Source organism: Rattus rattus, chromosome 4 (genome assembly GCF_011064425.1).
Source record: "Rattus rattus isolate New Zealand chromosome 4, Rrattus_CSIRO_v1, whole genome shotgun sequence".
Classification (NCBI taxonomy): domain Eukaryota; kingdom Metazoa; phylum Chordata; class Mammalia; order Rodentia; family Muridae; genus Rattus; species Rattus rattus.
In genome coordinates this window covers 4,556,315-4,582,038 of record NC_046157.1, presented here as the reverse complement: position 1 = coordinate 4,582,038, position 25,724 = coordinate 4,556,315, and the positions used below count along the sequence as shown (strand labels likewise).

Sequence of the window (25,724 nt, the reverse complement as noted above, 5' to 3'; positions counted from 1 at the left end):
AGTTTCCAAGGGCCAATTTAAGAATTTTGTCTACTTTTCTGGATTTACATCTACCTAAAATGAGGCAAGGATAGAATCTGGAAAAAATAGAGCCAGAGGTCTTTAACTCCTTAAAGGGTCACCCTGGAGACAATTTTTGACAAGAGCAGACATTATATACTCAATGGTCCTGAAGGTTTTCACTGAACCTTTCAACTTCTAAAGCTTTATAATAATTCTAGAATATCTTTAAGGGTGTTGTTCTTTTTTGTTCACATACCCAACTCACTTTCCATGCACATGTGGTGAAAACTATGCACATGATTTTTAATTTTAGGCTTTTAATCTAGTGAATGAGTTGTATAACCAAGAAATAAACCAGTAAGTAAAGTTTTTTTTTCTTAAGAATAAAATTCTACTCATTCCTACTGGCAATGTAATCATAAAATGTTCTGATACTATTTCCATATGCAAATGTGGAAAGGTGAAGCTAAATGTGATAGGTGAAGCTAAACAATGAATTTATCACTGAGATGGAGAACCAATGAGGTAAAGGCTATGACTATAAGGAAGACAAGGGAAGATACTCCGAAGAGCTGGCATTTAAACCAAATCATGAAGGATCAAAGCAATTATACCTTGAGTTTTCTTAGTTAATAAAGACTAGATAGCTCAAAAGATTAAGAAAACAATAAAAGCTGATTTATATTTAGAAAAAGAATGTGGAGGGGAATATCTTGCAAGAAAATAGTCTCTTATCATTGGGAGTAGTTAAGTATAGACCGAATGAATACATATCAATTAACCACAATTTACCCATCAGATTATGGTTTAAACTAAATGGCATGTGAAACTTATTCCAAATTTAGAATTACGTGATTCCACGAAAAATACGAAACTTTGTAACTCTAATGCTGCCTCGGTCTATGAAGTTGTCATAGCAGCTGTTCACCCTGGAACACTTCAGGACCTTCTTTTTGGTTCACAGTTGAATATGAGTGCTTTGGTGTGCATTGGTACCATAACCTATGAAGATGAAGGTTTATACGCAAATATTTGCTATATGGTCATAAACATATAAAGAACACAGGTACAACCCAAAACATTACAGTGATGGCTTGGTACTACAGTCTTTGGTGATCTTCACTTTATTGTTGAAACTCTTGAAAGTTTGCCCTAGACATGAAGCTGTATATGTCAGTTTACTAGTGAGCACCTTAAAGTGGCGATGAAGGTGGGATATTTTAAGCCTTTGGTCACTGCTTGTAACCCTTCTGTTTTCTTAATTTGCAGTAATTTTACATGGCTATCAAATAAGAGAAAAAGAATTTCTAGAAGCCAGAGGCTATCTTCAATATACTGCAACAACAACAACAGAACAGATCACAGCAAAACCTCCACTACCACTGACGAACCAAACACCTCATGCAACTTTAGCACCAAGGTCCAAGGATGATTACATTCAAACGGCCGCCGAAACTTCCACTTTTGAAGACACAGCCCACATAACAATGAAAACAGCAATCCCAGTAACTATGAAGAGCCTTCTACCCATCCGCTCAACTAGCTATACCTTTGTTAGAACCAATAACTCACACATGACTGCTTCATCTACTGAAGAAACCATTGGCTCTGGCTCAATTACACATTCACCATTTCCTACAACCAGAGCTAGCCTAGCCGCTGTCAACCATATAACTGGGAGAAGTACCCAACTTGGTGGTCAGACTACCCTTCCCAAAGCACTTTTCACACCATCACACAAAAGCACAACCACTCAGAGGCCAACTCTGTCCACTAATGTCTCAGAACTAACACCTACACACAAGGACAGATCAACAACTTCATCTGTTCCCCTAGTTCCCAGGCCTACTCTTGTAACTTGGTCATCACCTGCCAAGATTGGAACTTACGAAGTACTAAATGGAAGCAGGCTCTGTATAAAAGCAGAGATGGGAATAGCACTGATTGTTCAAGAAAAGGGTTTGGTAAGTTGGGGTGGTGTGTCAACAATGTTGTCTTCAAAGTCTGACTGAAGTTGTATGGCTAAGAATGAGCAGTCCTCTGCACGGCGTCCTTAGGTGAGACAGGTAGCTGTGGGTTCATCTTTCTGGTGTTCTCTATCATAAGGAATGTGTTCCAGAAGATAAGTTGAAATAGAGAAAGCAAGGAGACCTTCAACGTGTATTCTTCTCACTTGGAGCCAGCATTGATGATATTAGCAGTGCTGAATGACAGTCACAACCTGCCCTTGTTCCTGTGTAATGATCTCTTAGCCTCAGTTCCTTTCTGACATGCTACATTGGAATCTGACATTCTCCATGGTTCTAGCCTATTGTAATATTAATACAAAATACAAACTAACAAGATTACAGAAAGGGATTATCTAAAGTATTGCAAGTATAAAGAAGTCATAATAAACTATTATTTTTACACAGTTTTCAACCAAATAAAAGTGATATCCTTATTTGGTACAAAAGTACATTAGAGTACAAACTCCTCTCTCAATTACCTTTCAGTACATTGAACTGAACAACATTTAAATTTCATGAAGTTTGCTTCCTATTAGTTACCCATTAAAACTACATATTTTGGGGGAATTTATTTTAAGAAAGCCTTTAAGCATATGCTTGGAAATAAGATGATGCCATACAACTAGAGAGAGAGAGAGAGAGAGAGAGAGAGAGAGAGAGAGAGAGAGAGAGAGAGAGAGAGAGAGCGCATTTTTTAAAATGAACATCCATTTACTCATTTAATAGCCTATATTTCTGTCTTGATTTTTTCCCCCTGTCTGTTACTGATTGGATCTATCTTATTTGGTTTAGGATTCTGCAACCCAGAGACACTTCAACATTGACCCCAGTCTAACCCATGCATCTGGGAAATGTGGCTCCCAAAAGTCCAACCTCTTCTTGAATTTCCAGGGTGGATCCGTGAATGTCACATTTACCAAGGTGAGGCATGGATTTCTTCACAATGATTACCTGTAGCAAGGCTTGGACTCTCCTCAATCTAGTGCCAGCACTTCAGTGTTAAATTTCAATCTAGATCCTGGCAGGAGTAGCCAAGAGCCTCTTGGGATCTTTTCAGATAAGAATAAGGAGCTTGGGAGGAACGAAAGGAAGTGTTGACATCATGTTTGCCTTCTCCTTCAGTCTGCTCTGGTCAGTCCAAGAAGGGCTTCAGTGCCTCTTAGGAGAACGTTAGCTTTGCAAGGGAGGTTTACTCACCAGCGTTCTCTGCAGATTACCCAAGGAGGAAGTGGCATAGATGAAAAGACTTATGGAAACTCCCAGTGGGCATCAGATAAGTGGGGTTATCGTAAAACCAACCTAAAATAACAGAATGGATTCTTTCCAATCTCTGAAGGCAAAAGTCATGGACTTGGAAGTTTTTCTGACAGGAGACAGAGACAGCAAAGTAGAGTAGAAAGGCGTGGATGTTAGGGTCTGTGTCAGATATAAATTAGATTCTATCACTAACTTGTTTTGTGGCAGTAAGCAGGCAATGCTCATTAATACCTGTAAATTCTATGTTATTACTTAAAAATGAGAAACAGGATCATTTCTATACAAGCATACCTATTACAGAGGAAATGGTGAGTATTCAATAGCTACCTACTATAATCAAAGTGACTACAGTGGACAGATAACTCGGGGCATGGCAAACAGATGAATCCGGTTATCCCACTATCTCGAATTTCCCCAACCTCCACTCCAGAAACTGCATATTTTATTTTATTTTCCTGGCCCTCTGGGTCTCTTTCCTCTCTCTCCCACATCAGATCCTGCCTGCTTATCTATTCGCCCTCCCCTCTCCTACCCAGACCCTCCCTCATTCTGCTTCCCATGATTATTTTGTCTACGTGAGATTTAAACATCGTCACTTGGGCCCTTCTTCTTATTTAACTTCTTATGGTGTATTATGGGTATTCTGTACTTTTTGGCTAATATCTACATATCAGTGAGTATGTATTGATGCATGCCCTTTAGGGTCTGAGTTACCTCCCTCGGAATATTTTCTAATTCCATCCTTTTGCCTGCAAAATTCATGATGTCCTTGTTTTTAATAGCTGAATAGTATTCCATAGCGTGAATGAACCACATTTTCTGTATCCATTCTTTGATTGAGGGACATTTGGGTAGCTTCAAGTTTCTGTCTATTATGAATAAGTCTGCTATAAGCACAGTGGAGCATGTATTACTGTGATATGGTGGAGGATTTTTGCCTAGAAGCAATATAACTAACTGGACCTTTGGGTAGAACTATTTCCAATTCTCTGAAGAACTGCCAGAGTGCTTTTCAGAGTGGTTGTACCAGTTTGCAACCCCACTAGCAATGGAGGAGTGTTCCTCTTTCTCCACATCGTTGCCAGCATCTGCTGTCACTTAAGTTTTTGATCTTAGCCATTCTGATTGGTGTAAGGTAAAATCTGAGTGGTTTTGATTTGCATTTTCCTGCTGTCAAAGGATGTTGAATATTTCCTTAAATGCTTCTCACCCACTTGATATTTCTCTGATGAGAATTCTGTTTCTCATTGTACCCCATTTTTTAATTGGGACATTCGGTTTTATGGAATCTAATGTTTTGAGTTCTTTATATATTTTGGATATTAGCCTTCTATTGGCTGTAGGGTTTGTGAAGATCTTTTCCCAATCTGTAGGCTGCTGTTTTGTCCCATTGACTGTGTCTTTAGCCTTACAGAAGCCTTTCAGTTTTACAAGGTCCATTTATCAATTTTTGGTCTTAGAGCCTGAGCCATTTGTATTCTGTTGTGGAAATTGTCTGGTGTGCCAGTGCAGTCAAGGCTGTTTCTCACTTGCTCTTCTAGTAAGTTCAGTGTATTTGGTTTTATGTTAGGGTCCTTGATCCACATGGACTTGAGCTTTGTGCAGGATGATAAATATGGATCAATTTGGATTCTTCTACAAGCAAATTGCCAGTTATACCTGCACCATTTGTTAAAAATGTTTTCTTTTTTTCCACTGTTTTTTTTTATGGCCTCTTTGTCAAAAATAAAAAGTCCAAAAGGGTGTGGGTTTATTTCTGGGTCTTTGATTCTAGTCCATTGATCAAACTGTCTATTTTTATATCAATACCATGCAGTTTTTATCTCTATTGCTCTGTAGTACAGCTTGAGGTCAGGGATGGTTATTCCTCCAGGAATTTTTTTATTGTTTAGAACTGTTTTGTCTATCCTTGTTTTTTTCTCCATATGAAGATGAGAATTGCTCTTTCAATGACTAAAAAATAATGTTAGAATTTTGATGGGGTTTGCATTGAATCTGTAGATTGCTTTTGGTAAGATGGTGATTTTCACTATGTTAATCACATGGATCCAAGAGCATGATATGTCTTTCCATATTCTGAGGTCTTCTTCACTTTCCTTCTTCAAACACTTGAAGTTCTTGCCATACACTTTTTCTCTTGCTTGGTTACAGTTACACCAAGATAGTTTATATTATTTGTTGCTACTGTGAAGGGTGTGGTTTCCCTAATTTCTTGTCTGCCAGTTTATCATTTGTGTAAAGGAAGACTACTGATTTATTTGAGTAAATTTTATATCCAGTCACTCTGCTGAAGTTGTCAGCTGTGAGTTCTCTTGTAGAATTTTTTGGGTCTCTTTTGTATATTATCATATCATCTGCAAATAGTGATACCTTGACATCTTCCTTTCCAATTTGTATTGCTCTAGCTAGAACTTCAAATACTATATTGAATAGATTAGGGAGAAAGTAGGCAGTCTTATCCCTGGTTTTGGTAGGACTGCTTCAAGTTTCTCTCCAGTTTACCGTATATTGCTTTAATTATGTTTAGGTATGTGCCTTGAATTCCTGATTTCTCTAAAACCAATAACATGAAAGGGTGTTAGATTTTATTGAAGGCTTTTTCAATATCTAATGGAACAATTCTGTTTTTTTTTCTTTGAGTTTTTCTTTAATATGTTGGATTTTCATCTATTGCACCATACCTGCATTCCTGGGATGAACGCTACTTGATCATGGAGAATGTTGTTTTCGATGTGTTCTTAGATTCTGTTTGCGAGAGTTTTATTGAGTATTTTTGCATCAATGTTCACAAGTGAAATTGCTTTGAAATTCTCTTTTATTGTTGGTTTTTTATTTTATTTTATTTTTTGGTGGTTTAGGTATCAGGGTGACTGTGGCTTTATAGAACAAATTAGTTATGGTTCCTTCTGTTTCTATTTTGTGGGATAGTTTGAGGAATATTGCTAGTAGCTCTTCTTTGAATGCCTGTTGGAATTCTGCATGAAAACTATCTGGACCTGAGATTTTTTTCGTTAGGAGGTTTTTCTTTTTTTTTTTTTAATTGGATATTTTTTCATTTACACTTCAAATGTTATTCCCTTTCGCCGTTTCCCGTCCATAAGCCCCCTATCCCATCCCCCTCCCCCTTTCTCTATGAGGGTGTTCCCCATCCCCAACCACCCATCCCTTCTCACCTCCCCATCCTGACATTCTCCTACACTGGGGGGCCCAGCCTTGGCAGGACCAAGGGCTTCTCTTTCCATTGGTGCCCAACAAGGTCATCCTCTGCTACATATGCAGTTGGAGCCATGGGTCTGTCCATGTGTACTCTTTGGGTAGTGGTTTAGTCCCTGGGAGCTCTGATAGGTTGTTACTGTTATTCTTATGGGGTTGCAAGTCCTTTCAGCTCCTTCAATTCTTTCCCTAACTCCTCCAATGGGAATCCCATTCTCAGTTCAATGGTTTGCTGCTAGTATCCGCCTCTGTATTTGTCATGCTCTGGCTGTGTCTCTCAGGAGACAGCTGTATCAGGCTCCTGTCAGCATGCACTTCTTGGATTCATCAATACTGTCTAGGTTTGGTGGCTGGATCCCCAGGTGGTGCAGGCTCTGAATGGCCATTCCTTGAATCTCTGCTCCAAACTTTGTCTCCATATCTCCTCCTATGAATATTTTTGTTTACCCTTTTATGGAGTGAAGCATCTGCACTTTGGTCGTCCTTCTTCTTGAGCTTCATGTGGTCTGTGGATAGTATCTTGGGTAATTCAAGCTTTTGGGATAATATTCACTTATTAGTGACTGCATACCATGTGTGTTTTACTGTGATTGAGTTACCTCACTCACGATGATATTTTCTAGTTCAATCTATTTGCCTATGAATTTCATGAAGTCATTGTTTTTTATAGCTCTGTAGTACTCCATTGTGTAGATGTACCACACATTCTGTATCCATTCCTCTGTAGAAGGGCATCTGGATTCTTTCCAGTTTCTGGCTATTATAAATAAGGCTGCTATGAACATAGTGGAGCATGTGTCTTTGTTATATGTTGGAACATCTTTTGGGTACATGCCCAAGAGAGGTATAGCTGGATCCTCAGGCAGTTCAATGTCCAATTTTTCTGAGGAACCTCCAGACTGATTTCCAGAATGGTTGTACCAGTCTGCAACCCCACCAACAATGGAGGAGTGTTCCTCTTTCTCCGCATCCTCGCCAGCATTTGCTGTCACCTGAGTTTTTGATCTTAGCCATTCTCACTGGTGTGAGGTGAAATCTCAGGGTTGTTTTGATTTGCATTTCCCTGATGACTAAAGATGTTGAACATTTCTTTAGGTGTTTCTCAGCCATTCGGCATTCCTCAGCTGTGAATTCTTTGTTTAGCTCTGAACCCCATTTTTTAATAGGGTTATTTGTCTCCCTGCGGTCTAACTTTTTGAGTTCTTTGTATATTTTGGATATAAGGCCTCTATCTGTTGTAGGATTGGTAAAGATCTTTTCCCAATCTGTTGGTTGCCATTTTGTCCTAACCACAGTGTCCTTTGCCTTACAGAAGCTTTGTAGTTTTATGAGATCCCATTTGTCGATTCTTGATCTTAGAGCGTAAGCCATTGACGTTTTGTTCAGGAAATTTTTTCCAGTGCCCATGTGTTCCAGATGCTTCCCTAGTTTTTCTTCTATTAGTTTGAGTGTATCTGGTTTGATGTGGAGGTCCTTGATCCACTTGGACTTAAGCTTTGTACAGGGTGATAAGCATGGATCAATCTGCATTCTTCTACATGTTGACCTCCAGTTGAACCAGCACCATTTGCTGAACATGCTATCTTTTTTCCATTGGATGGTTTTGGCTCCTTTGTCAAAAATCAAGTGACCATAGGTGTGTGGGTTCATTTCTGGGTCTTCAATTCTATTCCATTGGTCTATCTGTCTGTCTCTGTACCAATACCATGCAGTTTTTATCACTATTGCTCTGTAATACTGCTTGAGTTCAGGGATAGTGATTCCCCCTGAAGTCCTTTTATTGTTGAGGATAGTTTTAGCTATCCTGGGTTTTTTGTTATTCCAGATGAATTTGCAAATTGTTCTGTCTAACTCTTTGAAGAATTGGATTGGTATTTTGATGGGGATTGCATTGAATCTGTAGATCGCTTTTGGTAAAATGGCCATTTTTACTATATTAATCCTGCCAATCCATGAGCATGGGAGATCTTTCCATCTTCTGAGGTCTTCTTCAATTTCTTTCTTCAGAGTCTTGAAGTTCTTGTTGTACAAATCTTTTACTTGCTTGGTTAAAGTACCTCACACCGAGATACTTTATATTATTTGGGTCTATTATGAAGGGTGTCGTTTCCCTAATTTCTTTCTCGGCCTGTTTCTCTTTTGTGTAGAGGAAGGCTACTGATTTATTTGAGTTAATTTTATACCCAGCCACTTTGCTGAAGTTGTTTATCAGCTTTAGTAGTTCTCTGGTGGAACTTTTGGGATCACTTAAATATACTATCATATCATCTGCAAAAAGTGATATTTTGACTTCTTCTTTTTCGATCTGTATCCCCTTGACCTCCTTTTTGTTGTCTGATTGCTCTGGCTAGAACTTCAAGAACTATATTGAATAAGTAGGAGAGAGGGGCAGCCTTGTCTAGTCCCTGATTTTAGTGGGATTGCTTCAAGTTTCTCTCCATTTAGTTTAATGTTAGCCACTGGTTTGCTGTATATGGCTTTTACTATGTTTAGGTATGGGCCTTGAATTCCTATTCTTTCCAGGACTTTTATCATGAAGGGGTGTTGAATTTTGTCAAATGCTTTCTCAGCATCTAATGAAATGATCATGTGGTTTTGTTCTTTCAGTTTGTTTATATAATGGATCACGTTGATGGTTTTCCATATATTAAACCATCCCTGCATGCCTGGGATGAAGCCTACTTGATCATGGTGGATGATTGTTTTGATGTGCTCTTGGATTCGGTTTGCCAGAATTTTGTTGAGTATTTTTAGTCGATGTTCATAAGGGAAATTGGTCTGAAGTTCTCTTTCTTTGTTGGGTCTTTGTGTGGTTTAGGTATAAGAGTAATTGTGGCTTCATAGAAGGAGTTCGGTGAGTGCTCCATCTGTTTCAATTTTGTGGAATAGTTTGGATAATATTGGTATGAGGTCTTCTATGAAGGTCTGATAGAATTCTGCACTAAACCCGTCTGGACCTGGGCTCTTTTTTGGTTGGGAGACCTTTAATGACTGCTTCTATTTCCTTAGGAGTTATGGGGTTGTTTAACTGGTTTATCTGTTCTGATTTAACTTCGGTACCTGGTATCTGTCTAGGAAATTGTCCATTTCCTGCAGATTTTCAAGTTTTGTTGAATATAGGCTTTTATAGTAAGATCTGATGATTTTTTTTTGAATTTCCTCTGAATCTGTAGTTATGTCTCCCTTTTCATTTCTGATTTTGTTAATTTGGACATTCTCTGTGTCCTCTCGTTAATCTGGCTAAGGGTTTATCTATCTTGTTGATTTTCTCAAAGAACCAACTTTTGGTTCTGTTGATTCTTTCTATGGTTCTTTTTGTTTCTACTTGGTTGATTTCAGCTCTGAGTTTGATTATTTCCTGCCTTCTACTCCTCCTGGGTGTATTTGCTTCTTTTTGTTCTAGAGCTTTTAGGTGTGCTGTCAAGCTGCTGACATATGCTCTTTCCTGTTTCTTTCTGCAGGCACTCAGCTCTATGAGTTTTCCTCTTAGCACAGCTTTCATTGTGTCCCATAAGTTTGGGTATGTTGTACCTTCATTTTCATTAAATTCTAAAAAGTTTTTAATTTCTTTCTTTATTTCTTCCTTGACCAGGTTATCATTGAGTAGAGCATTGTTCAATTTCCACGTATATGTGGGCATTCTTCCCTTATTGTTATTGAAGACCATCTTTAGGCTGTTGTGGTCCGATAGCACGCATGGGATTATTTCTATCTTTCTGTACCTGTTGAGGCCCGTTTTTTGACTAATTATATGGTCAATTTTGGAGAAAGTACCATGAGGAGCTGAGAAGAAGGTATATCCTTTTGCATTAGGGTAGAACGTTCTATAAATATCCGTTAAGTCCATTTGGCTCATGACTTCTCTTAGTCTGTCTATGTCTCTGTTTAATTTCTGTTTCCATGATCTGTCCATTGATGAGAGTGGGGTGTTGAAATCTCCTACTATTATTGTGTGAGGTGCAATGTGTTTTTTGAACTTTAGTAAGGTTTCTTTTATGTATGTAGGTGCCCTTGTATTTGGGGCATAGATATTTAGGATTGAGAGTTCATCTTGGTGGATTTTTCCTTTGATGAATATAAAGTGTCCTTCCTTATCTTTTTGATGACTTTTAGTTGAAAATTGACTTTATTTGATATTAGAATGGCTACTCCAGCTTGCTTCTTCCGACCATTTGCTTGGAAAGTTGTTTTCCAGCCTTTGACTCTGAGGTAGTGTCTGTCTTTGTCTCTGAGGTGTGTTTCCTGTAGGCAGCAGAATGCAGGGTCCTCGTTGCGTATCCAGTTTGTTAATCTATGTCTTTTTATTGGGGAGTTGAGGCCATTGATGTTGAGAGATATTAAGGAATAGTGATTATTGCTTCCTGTTATATTCATATTTGGATGTGTTGTTTGTGTGCTTTTCTTCTCTTTGTTTTGTTGCCAAGATGAGTAGTTTCTTGCCTCTTCTTGGGTATAGCTTGCCTCCTTATGTTGGGCTTTACGATTTATTATCCTTTGTAGTGCTGGATTTGTAGAAAGATATTGTGTAAATTTGGTTTTGTCATGGAATATCTTGGTTTCTCCATCTATGTTAATTGAGAGTTTTGCAGGATACAGTAGCCTGGGCTGGCATTTGTGTTCTCTTAGGGTCTGAATGACATCAGTCCAGGATCTTCTGGCCTTCATAGTTTCTGGCGAGAAGTCTGGTGTGATTCTGATAGGTCTGCCTTTATATGTTACTTGACCTTTTTTCCTTACTGCTTTTAATATTCTTTCTTTATTTTGTGCGTTTGGTGTTTTGACTATTATGTGACGGAGGTGTTTCTTTTCTGGTCCAATCTATTTGGAGTTCTGTAGGCTTCTTGTATGCCTATGGGTATCTCTCTTTTTTTTTTAGGTTAGGGAAGTTTTCTTCTATGATTTTGTTGAAGATATTTACTGGTTCTTTTGAGCTGGGAGTCTTCACTCTCTTCTATACCTATTATCCTTAGGTTTGATCTTCTCATTGAGTCCTGGATTTCCTGTATGTTTTGGACCAGTAGCTTTTTTCCGCTTTTTACATTATCTTTGACAGTTGAGTCAATGATTTCTATGGAATCTTCTGCTCCTGAGATTCTCTCTTCCATCTCTTTGTATTCTGTTGGTGAAGCTTGTATCTACAGCTCCTTGTCTCTTCTTTTTGGTTTTCTATATCCAGGGTTGTTTCCATGTGTTCTTTCTTGATTGCTTCTATTTCCATTTTAATTCCTTCAACTGTTTGATTGTGTTTTCCTGGAATTCTTTCAAGGATTTTTGTGTCTCCTCTCTATGGGCTTCTACTTGTTTATTTATGTTTTCCTGGAATTCTTTCAGGCATTTTTGCGATTCCTCTCTGTAGGCTTCTACTTGTTCTCTAAGGGAGTTCTTCACATCTTTCTTGAAGTCCTCCAGCATCATGGTCAAATATGATTTTGAATCTAGATCTTGCTTTTCTGGTGTGTTTGGATATTCCATGTTTGTTTTGATGGGAGAATTGGGCTCCGATGGTGCCATGTAGTCTTGGTTTCTGTTGCTTGGGTTCCTGCGCTTGCCTCTCGCCATCAGATTATCTCTAGTGTTACTTTGTTCTGCTATTTCTGACAGTGGCTAAACTGTCCTATAGGCCTGTGTGTCAGGAGTGCTGTAGACCTGTTTCCCTCTCTTTCAGTCAGTTATGGGGACAGAGTGTTCTGCTTTCGGGCGTGTAGTTTTTCCTTTCTACAGGTCTTCAGCTGTTCCTGTGGACCTGTGCCTTGAGTTCACCAGGCAGGTCACTTGCAGCAGAAAAGTTGGTCTTACCTGTGGTCCCGAGGCTCAAGTTCGCTGGTGGGGTGCTGCCCACGGGCTCTCCGCTGTGGCAGCAACCAGGAAGATCTGCGCCGCCCCTTCCGGGAGCCTCCGTGCACCAGGGTTCCAGATGGAGTTTGGTGTTTTCCTCTGGAATCAGTAATGTGTGCAGAGAGCAGTCTCTTCTGGTTTCGCAGGCGTGTCTGCCTCTCTGAAGGTTTAGCTCTCCCTCCCACGGGATTTGGGTGCAGAGAACTGTTTATCCGGTCTGTTTCCTTCAGGTTCCGGCGGTGTCTCAGGTAGGGGTCCTGCCGCTCCTGGGCCCTCCCCAACAGGAGCCCAGAGGCCTTATACAGTTTCCTCTTGGGCCAGGGATGTGGGCAGGGGTGGGCAGTGTTGGTGGTCTCTTCCGCTCTGCAGCCTCAGGAGTGCCCACCTGACCAGGCGGTGAGGTCTCTCTCCCACGGGGTCTGGGAGCAGAGAGCTGCTGCGGGCCGGGATCCGCGGGTGTGGGACTTCCCTCCTGTATTTCCTTAAAGGAATTATTTATGTCCTTCTCAAAGTCCTCTATCATCATCATGAGATATGATTTTAAATCCAAATCATGCTTTTTCGGTGTGTTTGCATATCCAGTATTTGCTTTGGTGGGAGAACTGGTCTCTGATGATGCCAAGTACTCTTGGTTTCTGTTGCTAGATTCCTGTTCTTGTCTCTTGCTATCAGGTTGTCTCTGCTGTTAGCTTGTCTTGCTGTCTCTGACAGTGACTTGATACCCCTATAAGCTACTGTGTGTCAGCACTCCTGTAGACCTGTTTTCTTTCAGCCAGATATGAATACAAATTGCCGTGGGCCCTGGTCAATTCTGGGCGCAGGCAGAAAACAGAATGTTCTTGTCTCAGAGTGCTCCTGGGTTTGCATGTCCTGAGGGTTCCAGGCAGGTTGCTTGGAGCAGAAGAGTTGGTCTTACTTCTTCTCTGTCTGTGTTGTGTCAGTGCTCCTGGCAACTGGCTTTCACCTCTGGGCACTGGCAAAAAACAGAAGTGTCCTGCTCCTGACTGCTCCTAGGTTCCTGTGCCCAGAGGGGAGTAGGTGCGTTCCTCTTGGGCCAGGAATGTGAGCAGAAGTAGTGGTCTCCCCTGAGCTCTAAGGATTGTCGGCACTTTTGAGAGTCCAGCTCTCTCCCCCTTGGGATTCGGGTACAGAGATGTGTGGGACTGGATCAGCTTTGGGCACAGGCAAAAACTGGAAGGGTCCTGTCCCAAACTGCTCTTGGTTTTGTGTGTCCTGAGGGCTCCAGGCAGGTGCTAGCAGCAGCAGAGTGATTAGGAGGTTTTTAATGACTGCTTCTATCTCCTTAGGGTTTATGGGACTCTTTAGATAATTTATTTCATCTCGATTTGACTTTGGTATATGGTATCTGTATAGAAAATTATCCAGTTCATCTAGATTTTCTAGTTTTGTCATGTATAGGATTTTGTAGTATGAATTGATGATTTTTTTGATTTCCTGAGTTTTTGTTGTTATGTCTGTCTCCCTTTTCATTTCTTATTTGTTAATTTGGATACTGTATCTGAGCCTTTTAGTTAGTTTGGCTAAGGGTATTTTACCTTGTTGATACTCTCTAAACCATCTCCTGGTTTTGTTGATTCTTTGTATTGTTTTCTTGGTTTCTAATTGGTTGATTTCAACCCAGAGTTTTACTGTTTGTCACCTTCATCTCCTTGGTGTGTTTGCTTCTTTTTGTTCTAGAGTTTTCAGGTGTGCTGTTAAGTTGTTAGTGTAGGATCTCTTCAATTTCTTTATGAAAGTACTTTGTGCTATGAATTTTCTTCTTAGCACTGCTTTCATTGTGTCGTGCAAGTTATGGCATGCTGTGCCTCCTGGAAAGACTTTAACTTCTTTCTGTATTTCTTCCCTGACCAAATTATCATTCAGCAGAGAGTTGTTCAGGTTCCATGAGAATGTGGGCTTTCTGTTGTTTTTTGTTGAAGTACAGCTTTAGTTCTCGATGATCTTAGAGAATTAGGGTTGGGGATTTGGCTCAGTGGTAGAGCGCTTACCTAGGAAGCGCAAGGTCCTGGGTTCGGACCCCAGCCCCGGAAAAAAAAAAAAAAAAAGAAAAAAAGAGAATTCGAGAGACCATTTGCTTGCAAAACTTTTTTCCTAGCTCCTAACTCTGAGGTTGTGTCTATCTTTGTTACTGAGATGTACTTATTATATGCAGCAGGATGATGGATCCTGTTGACGTATCTTGTCTGTTAGCCTGTGTGTTTTTATTGGAAATTGAGTTTATTGATGTTGATAAATATTAATGACCAATGATTTCATAGCTTCTGTTTTACTTTTGTTGTTGTTGTTGGAGGTGGTCCTATGGGGTATGATTTATTCTTCTGGGTTTGTTGTGACATGATTAATTTCTTGTGTTTTCTTGTGTGTAGTTACTTCCTTGTGTTGGAATTTCCCTTCTAGTATCTTATTAAGAGCTGGATTAGTAAAAACTATTGTTTAAATTGGTTTTTTCATGGAATACCCTCCATTCTCCATCTATGGTGTGAGTTTTGCTGGGCATATTAGTCTTGGCTAGCATCTGTTGTCTCTTAGGGTATGCAAGACTCCTGTCTGTTGCAGTAAATCTCCAACCCCACTAAGCCTTTGCAAAAATCACACAACTCAGTTACAATATTTATAAGCAATACACCTACATTGGGCAGATATACTACTACACTACAGTTGTTACTTGTGACTTCTTCAGGCCAGTGGTTCTGCTCCATCTTCCTTCCACCCTTTCTTCCTCCATTCTTCTTCCTCCACTCTTCAAAACCTTCAATCCTACCTTTCCCTTCCATTTCCCAGTCACAGGTTCTAGCCTTTATTTGACTAGTTAATATGGGGAGAAGGTTCACATGAAATCACCTGAGTATGTGACTCACTCCTCGTGGGGCAGCCGCTCTTGAGGAAGAAGTATTAGCATCAGAATTCAAACAGCACCAGTGCAACCCATAACACCTGTCCAGGATTTTCTGGCTTTTAGAGTCTCTGTTGAGAATTGAGGTGTAATTCTGATAGGCCTACCTTTATATGGTCCATGGTCTTTCCCCCTTGCAGCTTTTAATACTCTTTCTTTGTTCTGTAGTTTTGATTATTATGTATTGGAAGGACTTTTTCTTTTGGTCCAATCTATTGGTGTTCTGTAGGGTTCTTGTACATTAATGGCCATCTCTTTCTTTAGGTTAGGGGAATTTTCTTCTATGATTTTGTTGAATATGTTTTCTGATCCTTTGAACTGGTAATCTTCCCTCTCTTTCTTTCCTATTATTTTTAGGTTTGGTCTTTTCATTGTGTCCCAAATTTCCTGGATGTTTTGGATTAGGAATCTTTTACACTTTGCATTTTCTTTGACTGATGATGTATCATTATCTTCTACACCTGAAATTTTTTCTCTTCCATCTCTTGTATTCTGTTGGTGATTCTCGCATCTGTGGTTTCTGTTCTGTTTCCTATGTTTTCCATTTTCAGAGATGGCTCCATTTGTGATTTCTTTATTGCTTCTATTTCCATTTTTAGGTTTTGAACCATTTTGTTCAATTCCTTCACCGGTTTGATTGTATTTTCCTGTAGTTATTTAAGGGATTTATTTGTTTCCTTTTTTTTTCATGGCTTCTACCTGTTTGCCTGTGTTTTCCTGTACATCATTTTTATCCTCTTTAAGAGCCTCAATCATCTTAATGAAATGGGATTCATGGTCAGAAAATTGCTTTTCAGGTTGTGTTAGGATATCCAGGACATGCTGTAGTAGGAGAGCTTGGTTCTGAGGGTGACAAATTGCACTGGCCTTCCCTCATTATGTTCTTGTGCTTGCCTTTAACCACCTGGTTGTTCCTGGTGTTAACTAGCCTTGGTCTCCCGGATTGGAGCACGCTTCCCTTAAGGCAGGCGTAGCTGGCCTTCTTGGAGGCCTGCAGTGCTGTGTCTCTGGTTAGAGCAGGCCTCCTGGGACACAGACCAAACTTTGGAGTTGGTAGTGCAGGTGCAGGTATCCTGGAGGGTGGTGGGAGTCTGGCTGGGTTGGGGAGATTCTATGTTTGCAGGTCCCTGGGGATGTCCCAGCTGATGTGGGTATTGAGGTGGGTGTCTCACTCATACCCGTGTTTAGAGCAGATCTCCTGGGAGACAGGCAGGGCAGTGGGGTGAGGGAACAGGTATACCAACCTGTCATGGGTGAAGGCAATTCTACAGTGGAAAGCAATCAACACTGGAAAATTGAAAACTGTGTCCTTCTGAGCAGCCTCAGAGAACACATCTCTGGTCCACTGCAGTAGGTTTCCTTGTCCTCCAGCTACTCTGACCTGGGTGGTTCCTGCCGCTGTGACTCTCCCAGGGTGCCTTTCGTGGTACCTGCAATTTAGTGAAGTTTTCAGGTGGCACCTGTGAATCAGGAGAGTTTTCACGTCTTCAGAATAAGCACCCATGTTTCCCACCAGGTCTAGGTATTCCATCCTCACAACTCTATTTTTGTCTCTTGTTCATTTGTGTCTTCTTTGAGTTGTTTGACTATAGTTATAATTGTTCTTTTCTAGATGGTTTTATAAGCTATTCTCATCAGGAGCCATCATTATGAGATTAATTATGGAGGAAGACATGTTATGTTAGCGTTTTGTTTCTGGGTCGAGGCTTGCACATCTGGAAGTAGTTTGTTAGTTGAGTTTTTCTTTTACTTTTCATTTAACTTACAAAAAAATCGCTTTTCTTCTTTCAGTGTAGATATTTACAATTTTCAGGAGAGGATGAAGTCATAATAAGGTTGAGATATCCTCTGTTGAATTGGTATTTACAGCCAAAGGCTTTATCTGTAGTCTTTTGAGAATCAGGTATTGTCCTGGGTCATGTCTGCAACTTGTGCTGGGAATCGTGAGACTCTCCACGTCTCATTCAAGCATATCCTGGGGTTCCTTCTTAGGTCTACAGTTTCCAGAACATCATGTTGTGAAACTCCCCTTGTGGCTTTCTTCTGAGTCAAATTCAAGTCTCTTCCTAGGTCCACAGGTTTTTCTGCAATGAGATATAAAACTCTCATTATGTGTGGGACTTGTTCTGAGGTCTTGGGACTCCAAACTTGAGCCAGGAGTTATGGAATTTTACTGCTATTCAAGATGGAAACAAATTTTTACACTCATGAGATACATATTCTGTTTAACATTTGTATAAAGAACCAAACGTTTGTTTTAATATAAGATACTGATGGAAACAGATCATCTTCAATGTTTTTTAGCTGGTCAATACTTTGATTTAAAAATCATCAGTGCCGAGAATACTACTTTATATGGTATACAACACAGAATGGCAGAAGTACAATCATGGCCACATTTTTAATTCTTATAAATTCTGTCCTTTTCTGTGGTGGTTTGAATAAGTGGCCTCAATAAGTTCACATAGGTGTGGCCTTATTGGAGTTGGTGTAGCCTTGTTGGAGTAGGTGCAGCTTTGTTAAAGTAGGTATGGCCATGATGGAGGAAGTCAGTCACTGGGGAGGGGCTTTGAAGTTTAAAAGACCCATTCCACATACTCTTTCTTTGCTGCTTGGGTATCAGGTTGTAGAAATTTCAGTTACTTTTCTAGTACCATGCCCACCTGTGTGCCACTATTCTCCTTCTCATGATGATAATCAACTAAGCCTTTAAAACAATAAACCTCTTATAAAGTGGTTTATCTTATAAGAGTTTTTGTGATCATGGTGTCTCCTCATAGCAATCATTTGACATGTTTTTCAGTATTCTCATTCTGTTAAATAGAAGTTAAAATATGTGAAAATCTTTTCTAGACAAAATTAAAAATATCTTAATTGATTTCCTGAGAATTTCATACAATGTGTTTTCACTATAATCATTCCCTTTCCATAACCTCCCCAAGATCTCCTACCTCCCTACTGACCCAAATTTGTGTTTTATTTTCTGTTATTAAAAACACATCAAGTCCAATTTATATTTCTCAAATACCTTTGAGTGCAGAGACAGTACTTATAGTCTGGTCAATTATTAAGGAAAACTGACTCTTCCTCTCTTAGCAACTAATTATTGTCAATAGTTCCTTTCCTAGAGGTAGTACCTTATGCCTGCCTCCTCTGTATATGATATGTGTTCAAAAACCACTTGTTTTATTTGTAGACATTCACTATCTCTGCACTTACAGTCTTTCTGCTCCCTCTTCCACAATGATCTATGGGCTTTGTAAGGAAGAATGAGACACAGATGTCTTATGTAGTGTCTTATTCTCTGCATATTGACCATTTGTGGGCCTCTGTGGTAATAACATTCTACTGTAAGAGAATCTTCTCTGATGAGAAAATGCATTAAACTATAGGTCTACAATAAGTTATTAGAGGTCAGTTTAATGTCTATTTAGAGGAATGATAGGAGCGGGTTATCTACTCTGGTCTATGATATATCTAGCCACATGATATATCTTACCCATGCTAACCATGCTGGGTACAGGTTTTATCTTGTGGACAGGGCCTTAAATCCAACCAGAAGTTGGAAGTGGTTGGTCACTTCTGCAACTTTTCTGCCACTAATACATCAGTGGTTTATCTTGCCAGGCTGGCTGCAATTTTAGCTCCCTGGGTTCAAAGTTGTGTGAGGTTGATGATTAATTTTCTCCTTCGGTTGCATGTACAAAACTTCCAGTACTGTGAAAGATAGTTAACAGGGATGAAACTTACAGGTGAGTATCAGCTTGATTTTTCCATGTTCTATGAGTTAAGTGTGTGGTATCTTCGGAAATAGGGAGAGTCTTACTGTGAAGTTCTTAAGGGTAAGCCAGGGAATAATTATCATGATGATAATAATGTAACCACTAACTGAAAAATAGAATAGAGCCAAAGATGTAGCTCAGTGGTGGAGTATATGCTTTTTACACATGAGACCCTGGATCCAACTTTTATCACCAAGAAAATACATAAATGTCCTTTTAAATCGACTCCTTCCCACACAACTTAAATTCCCTTAGGTGCTATTGTGTAGATTCTTTTGATTTCTAAATGAAAACTCATAGGTAAAAAGTGGGGATAAAATGTGGACTCTAGGGTTAGGGATTTAGCTCAGCGGTAGAGTGCTTGCCTAGCAAGCACAAGGCCCTGGGTTCGGTCCCCAGCTCCGAAAAAAAGAAAAAAAAATGTGGACTCTAGGAAGAATGTTGAATTCCTAGAATCCCTCCACGTGACCCACATAACCAATCTGAAAACACAGATGTATTCATCTCTCTACCAATTGACCTTCTACACAGAAAAGGGCACATACGATTTTGCAATGTTATTTTTATCTGAGGGTAAATGAACCCTCATTCTCCACCCAAAACATTCACGAGAATGGGTACTTTAAGTTAATACCATTCACTCTTACTTATCATACCGCCCCATCTTCTAGATGTAATTGCATTTTCGGAAACTTGGTAGAACTGAAATTCTCCTGGGGGAATTTTAGTTTCAGACTCTAGCAACAAGTAAGAACTAGAGAAATCTGGGTCTAGGAGTCATTTGTTACTTATTTTTATTTATTGTGTCATATATTTACTTTTATTGAATTTTTCAAGTATAATTATGAGTAGCACAAACATATCCTAGCCCTCATATCAAGTATTTAGTGCCATAAACCAAGATGTATAAGCATAAACCTTGAGATTACACAAAAGTTAACACATTGCTGTTTTACAGGAAGAAAACTTATATTATGTTAGTGAAGTTGGAGCTTATTTGACCATCTCAAATACAGGTTAGTAAGAGAACAGCTCTCTATCACTGTTGCCTAGTTAGCTTATTATCATTGACTCTGATACCTTTTTATGCTGTTTTTTTTTTAAAAAACAACATGGAACTAAAACTTTGGGGGAAATTCAAAACCTGTGTGTACTTCAGTTTATCTGATCATGGATGCTGATGGTCTAGATTATGTTAACAATATCAAATTATAAGTTCAGTTTCTTTTTCACTGATTCGTTATTGGAGTAAAACTTATTCAATACTCTTAATTGTATATTATTCTACACAATTGTGACATAGCTAGGTACCAAGCTCTGTGTGTGTTAGCTATAATTATCCAAGCTGGTAAGATTCTGTATAGTAGGGCTTGCATTCATTCCTGAAGGAAAGGGCACCATATACAGCCACATTAAAGTATATTCTTAAGTGATAATCAGTTCTACAAGTAAGCACAAATCAGAATGTCAAAGAATGGAGAGCTATTTAGTGTGTTCTCTGGGAAGTCTCCAGAGGAGAAAGACCATTTTGCAAATGGTTGAGCACAGAATCTCTATTTAGGGACATCTGATTTGAGGCAACTTTCCCAGATGCCAGTAATAAAAGATGCATGGGTTTTAATGAGTGAGGTTGTTAAAGTAGATGTATTTACTACTTTTATATTGGTGCAGTAAAGCTTTATGGCTAAGGTAACTTATAGAAGGAAGGGCATATTTGGTTTATGGTTCCAAAGGCATAAGAGTTCATCAGCATCATGGCAGAGAAATGTGGCTGCAGGAAGGCATAGTGACTGGGGCATGGGACAGGAAACAGAGGAGTTACATCTTGATCTGTAAGCTGAGGCAGAGGGAGGGAGGGAAAGAGGGAGGGAGAGAGAGAGAGGGAGGAGAGAGAGAGAGAGAGAGAGAGAGACAGAGACAGAGACAGAGACAGAGAGACAGAGAGAGAGAGAGAGACAGACAGAGAGAGAGAGAGAGAGAGAGAGAGGCAGAGACAGAAACAGAGACAGAGACAGAGAGAGACAGAGGGAGAATTGGGAAGGGCATGAAGCTTTAAAACCTGACCAGACTGATGTAAATCCCCGAGCAGTGTCACCATCTGAAGACCAGTATTAAAATGTCAGAGTCTATGAGGGACATTCTCATTTAAGCTACCATAGCAGCCAGGGAACATTAGTGCTGTTTCTAGTGCCCTAGAAAGTGAACATACAGTCGATGTGGTCCCAGTGATGACCCTTCTAGAGCATTTAAAACCTATGGGCAGGTCAGCTAAAGAACTGAGATTTTATTCTAAAGCGTGTAAGTATACCATGGGAAGATTTGGGTTAAGTGGATTACCATTATTAGATTTACATTTATGAGCATTCACTTTGTTTATCTTGTGGAAGGGTACCTATAGAAAGACATTTAAAAAATTATTAATGTTCATGTTTAGAAAGATAATGTTCCCAACAAAATCTAATGAGCTCATGGAAGCCCTCAGATATTACCCTAGAAAATCTAGATTTAGATATCACATTTGTATTGAGCTCATGCACTATGTCAGTTACTACCTTTGTAATGCTCTGTTTTATTATTTAATTGGTTTAAACATTATTTATTAATGATCTCCCAGTAATGATAATTTGCTACAAAATACAGCTGTGGGGACAAAGTCTGTTTAAAATGTGTGCTATCATGGGCACTGGAAAAAATTTCCTGAACAAAACACCCATGGCTTATGCTCTAAGATCAAGAATCGACAAATGGGATCTCATAAAACTGCAAAGCTTCTGTAAGGCAAAGGACACTGTGGTTAGGACAAAACAGCAACCAACAGATTGGGAAAAGATCTTTACCAATCCTACAACAGATAGAGGGCTTATATCCAAAATATACAAAGAACTGAAGAAGTTAGACAGCAGGGGAGACAAATAACCCTATTAAAAAAATGGGGTTCAGAGCTAAACAGAGAATTCACAGCTGAGGAATGCCGAATGGCTGAGAAACACCTAAAGAAATGTTCAACATCGTTAGTCATAAGGAAATGCAAATCAAAACAACCTGAGATTTCACCTCACACCAGTGAGAATGGCTAAGATCAAAACTCAGGTGACAGCAAATGCTGGCGAGGATGTGGAGAAAGGGAACACTCCTCCATTGTTGGTGGGGTTGCAGACTGCTACAACCATTCTGAAATCAGTCTGGAGGTTCCTCAGAAAATTGGACATTGAACTGCCTGAGGATCCAGCTATACCTCTCTTGGGCATATACCCAAAAGATGCCCCAACATATAAAAAGACACGTGCTCCACTATGTTCATCGCAGCCTTATTCATAATAGCCAGAAGCTGGAAAGAACCCAGATGCCCTTCAACAGAGGAATGGATACAGAAAATGTGGTACATCTACACAATGGAATATTACTCAGCCATCAAAAACAATGACTTTGTGAAATTCGTAGGCAAATGGTTGGAACTGGAAACTATCATCCTGAGTGAGCTAACCCAATCACAGAAAGACATACATGGTATGTACTCATTGATAAGTGGCTATTAGCCCAAATGCTTGAATTACCCTAGATGCCTAGAACAAATGAAACTCAAGACGGATGATCAAAATGTGAATGCAGATCGCTCCTGAGAGACACAGCCAGAATACAGCAAATACAGAGGCGTATGCCAGCAGGAAACCACTGAACTGAGAACAGGACCCCTGTTGAAGGAACCAGAGAAAGAACTGGAAGAGCTTGAAGGAGCTCAAGACCCCATATGTACAGCAATGCCAACCAAACCGAGCTTCCAGGGACTAAGCCACTACCCAAAGACTATACATGGACTGACCCTGGACTCTGACCTCGTGAGGGTTGCAATGAATATCCTAGTAAGAGCACCAGTGGAAGGGGGGAAGCCCTGGGTCCTGCTAAGACTGAACCCCTAGTGAACTAGACTGTTGGGGAGAGGGCAGCAATGGGGGAGGGTTGGGAGGGGAACACCCATAAGGAAGGGGAGGGGGGGAGGGGATGTTTGCCGAAACCGGGAAAGGGAATAACACTCAAATGTATATAAGAAATACTCAAGTTAATAATAATAATAAAAAAAAAAGTTAAAAAAAAGAATAAATTGTATATATCTTACCAAAAAAAAAAAAATGTGTGCTATATCACCAATGCCCCCGCATAGGGAAATGCTAAGGTGGTGAGATGGGAGTGGGTTGGTGGGTAGGAGAGCTCCCTCATAGAAGTAGGGGGAGGGGGATGGAAGAGGGGATTTGTGGAGGGGAAACCCCAGGAAAGGGGATAGCATTTGAAATGTAAAACAACCAATTATATATTTAATTATATATATATACGTGTGTACGTGTGTGTGTGTGTGTGTGTGTGTGTGTGTGTATGCTATATTTTACTGATATTATTCAAGAGGATTTTGTTAGTGATGGTCATTAAATATAAATAAAAGAAAATAACTAAAAACTAATTTTCATATGTTAACTTACACTTGCTTCATATATACTAGAAAATAAGAATTTTGTGCTAATAGAAATTTTTTAATATTATCTCAAGGGACAGAAAATTTTGGCTGGGTGTAGGGTAGTCAACTCTAAAGAAAGCTGGGAAAGGAATATCAGAGATTAAATTAGAGGCTAATAGGGAAACCAGGTCTAGGTTCATATGATTAAGGGCTCAGTGGTACTAACAGGAAGAATAGTAGACACAGTGATGGTGGTTTTCATGTCGTTGTGGTACTGGTGCTAGCATTAGTAACAGTAATTCATTATCATTACAATACTGATATCAGACTTACTGTTAGTGGGGATGGTAGCAATATATATGTGGGTAGACCAATGGAATGTGGGTAGGGAGATAATAGATAAATAAAACTACAGATATATATCACACGACACAGTAGTATAAATAGACAATTTAGTTTATCATCTCAGGTCAACTTTTTAATTTTCATAAGACTCTTCCCTACTGTAACTGAAAATGGGACAGGACACTTTGGCCTTCTCACTCATTAGATTTTTTTGGGTCATTTATGAAGCCAAAGTATTATTAGAAGAGTGTTCGGTGAGGGTCGAGTTAGAGTAAATGAAGTTTGTCATATATTTAACCTCATCTGCCTTAACGATCACTGTTTTGAAAAATGTATACCTGACATAATGAGTAGACACCTTTTCTGGACAGCAAACAGAAGGGATGGAATACATTTCCAAGAATGGATACAACCTCCTTCCTGATGAGTTCTTCCTCCTTCTCTACCAACCCAGTATTAGGGCACGCAGATGCATTATTTATGGACTTTTCTATCTTTGTTCTCATTCATTATCATGCACTCTAAGTGTCAGAACAATCTCACCTCTTTCTAATATCTTTAGGAAACTCTTTATAACTCCCAGAATTGACAATTCTATCTCCAATCCTGTGAAACAAAACTAGTTCACTGTTATCACATGGGAATCTATGTGGAATATCTCACATATATTTCTAATAGAGCCACAAAAACAGTCTGTGCACAGAGTATTTTTTCATGAATATAAGACAGCAGGACTCCAAGGTTACCCCATCTGAAGGAAGGCAATTGGCTATACATGAGCAGGGTAGTGGCACCTGGAATTCAACTGATATTGTCAAGATTCTCACACATCACATTTTACTTTGTCTTCAGAGAAGACCTACCAAGGAAAGAGTGCTATGATGATGTTTGAGACAGTAGTTGGGCATTCCTTCAAGTGTGTAAGTGAGCAGAGCATCCAGCTATCAGCTCAGCTTCAAATGGAAACAATGAATATCCATCTTCAGGCCTTTGATTTTGAAGGAGACTCCTTTGGAATTGGTAAGTTAAGTGTCCTCAAGTCACAAGCGGCCTTCAAAAACCTAGGGGTCAGTTACAAGGTGTCTTTATTCTGAACCTGTCAAGGGGCTAGAGCACATGGTTTAACTATAATAGTATAACTCTGCGGAGCTTTAAGGGTTATACTCACCCTATACTTACATGTGAAAAGCCTATGTATAATTACATCTGTGTCTACTCACTCATTTAAACACACACACACACACACACACACACACACACACGCACATACACACGCACACACGCACCCGCACATGTACACATGCACACTCACATACACACATACCAAAAAAAGAGAGGAAACATTGTTGACACCTCTCCTAAATGCTAAAACAATTCTAGCATGTTCAGGGTACATTTTAAACATCTTCAGTAAGAGATTTAAAAAACATTTTGTAACAGAGTCTTTCCATTTTTAGAGATGGAAAAGCAAGATGTGCTTTGTCCACATTCAAGACCGAAGTTAAGTTCTGTCAGAGTCACTTTTCTCGAATATAAGGCATCATTGGGCATTTTCTCCCAGCCAGTTTAGTTTATATACACCTGACTTTCTTTGCCTCTGAACCACAACACAAAGCTCATCTGGAACTTCCCAAGGTAGAAACTATCCCTTGGATGAAGGCCAGGGCTAGGTAGGTCACTTTTAGAAAAGCCCTTGTCTTAGTCACTGTCCTTTTTCTATGAAGAAACACCAAAACCATAGCAACTCAGAAAAGGGGCATTCGACAGTTTCAGAGGGTTTTTTTATTATCACTGTAGTGAGGAACATGTGGCACATAGGGAGTAGTGGCTCTAGCGCTGAGAGCTTTACATCCAGACTCATTGATATCAGAGAGAAAAGAGAGAGAACCTGGTCTAGCACAGACTTTTGAAACCCAAAG

At 39.6% G+C, this 25,724-nt stretch overlaps 1 protein-coding gene across 1 annotated transcript in view; it reads left to right on the top strand.

The window, feature by feature from the left end:
* Positions 1 to 25,724, top strand: part of Lamp3 (lysosomal associated membrane protein 3) — a 32,343-nt gene that overhangs the window by 3,756 nt on the left and 2,863 nt on the right. Inside the window, exons 2-5 of the mRNA XM_032899217.1 lie at positions 1,273 to 1,967; positions 2,805 to 2,933; positions 19,972 to 20,029; positions 24,658 to 24,825. Of these exons, the coding sequence (XP_032755108.1) occupies positions 1,273 to 1,967; positions 2,805 to 2,933; positions 19,972 to 20,029; positions 24,658 to 24,825 (1,050 nt within the window). The remainder of the gene's footprint in view (positions 1 to 1,272; positions 1,968 to 2,804; positions 2,934 to 19,971; positions 20,030 to 24,657; positions 24,826 to 25,724) is intronic.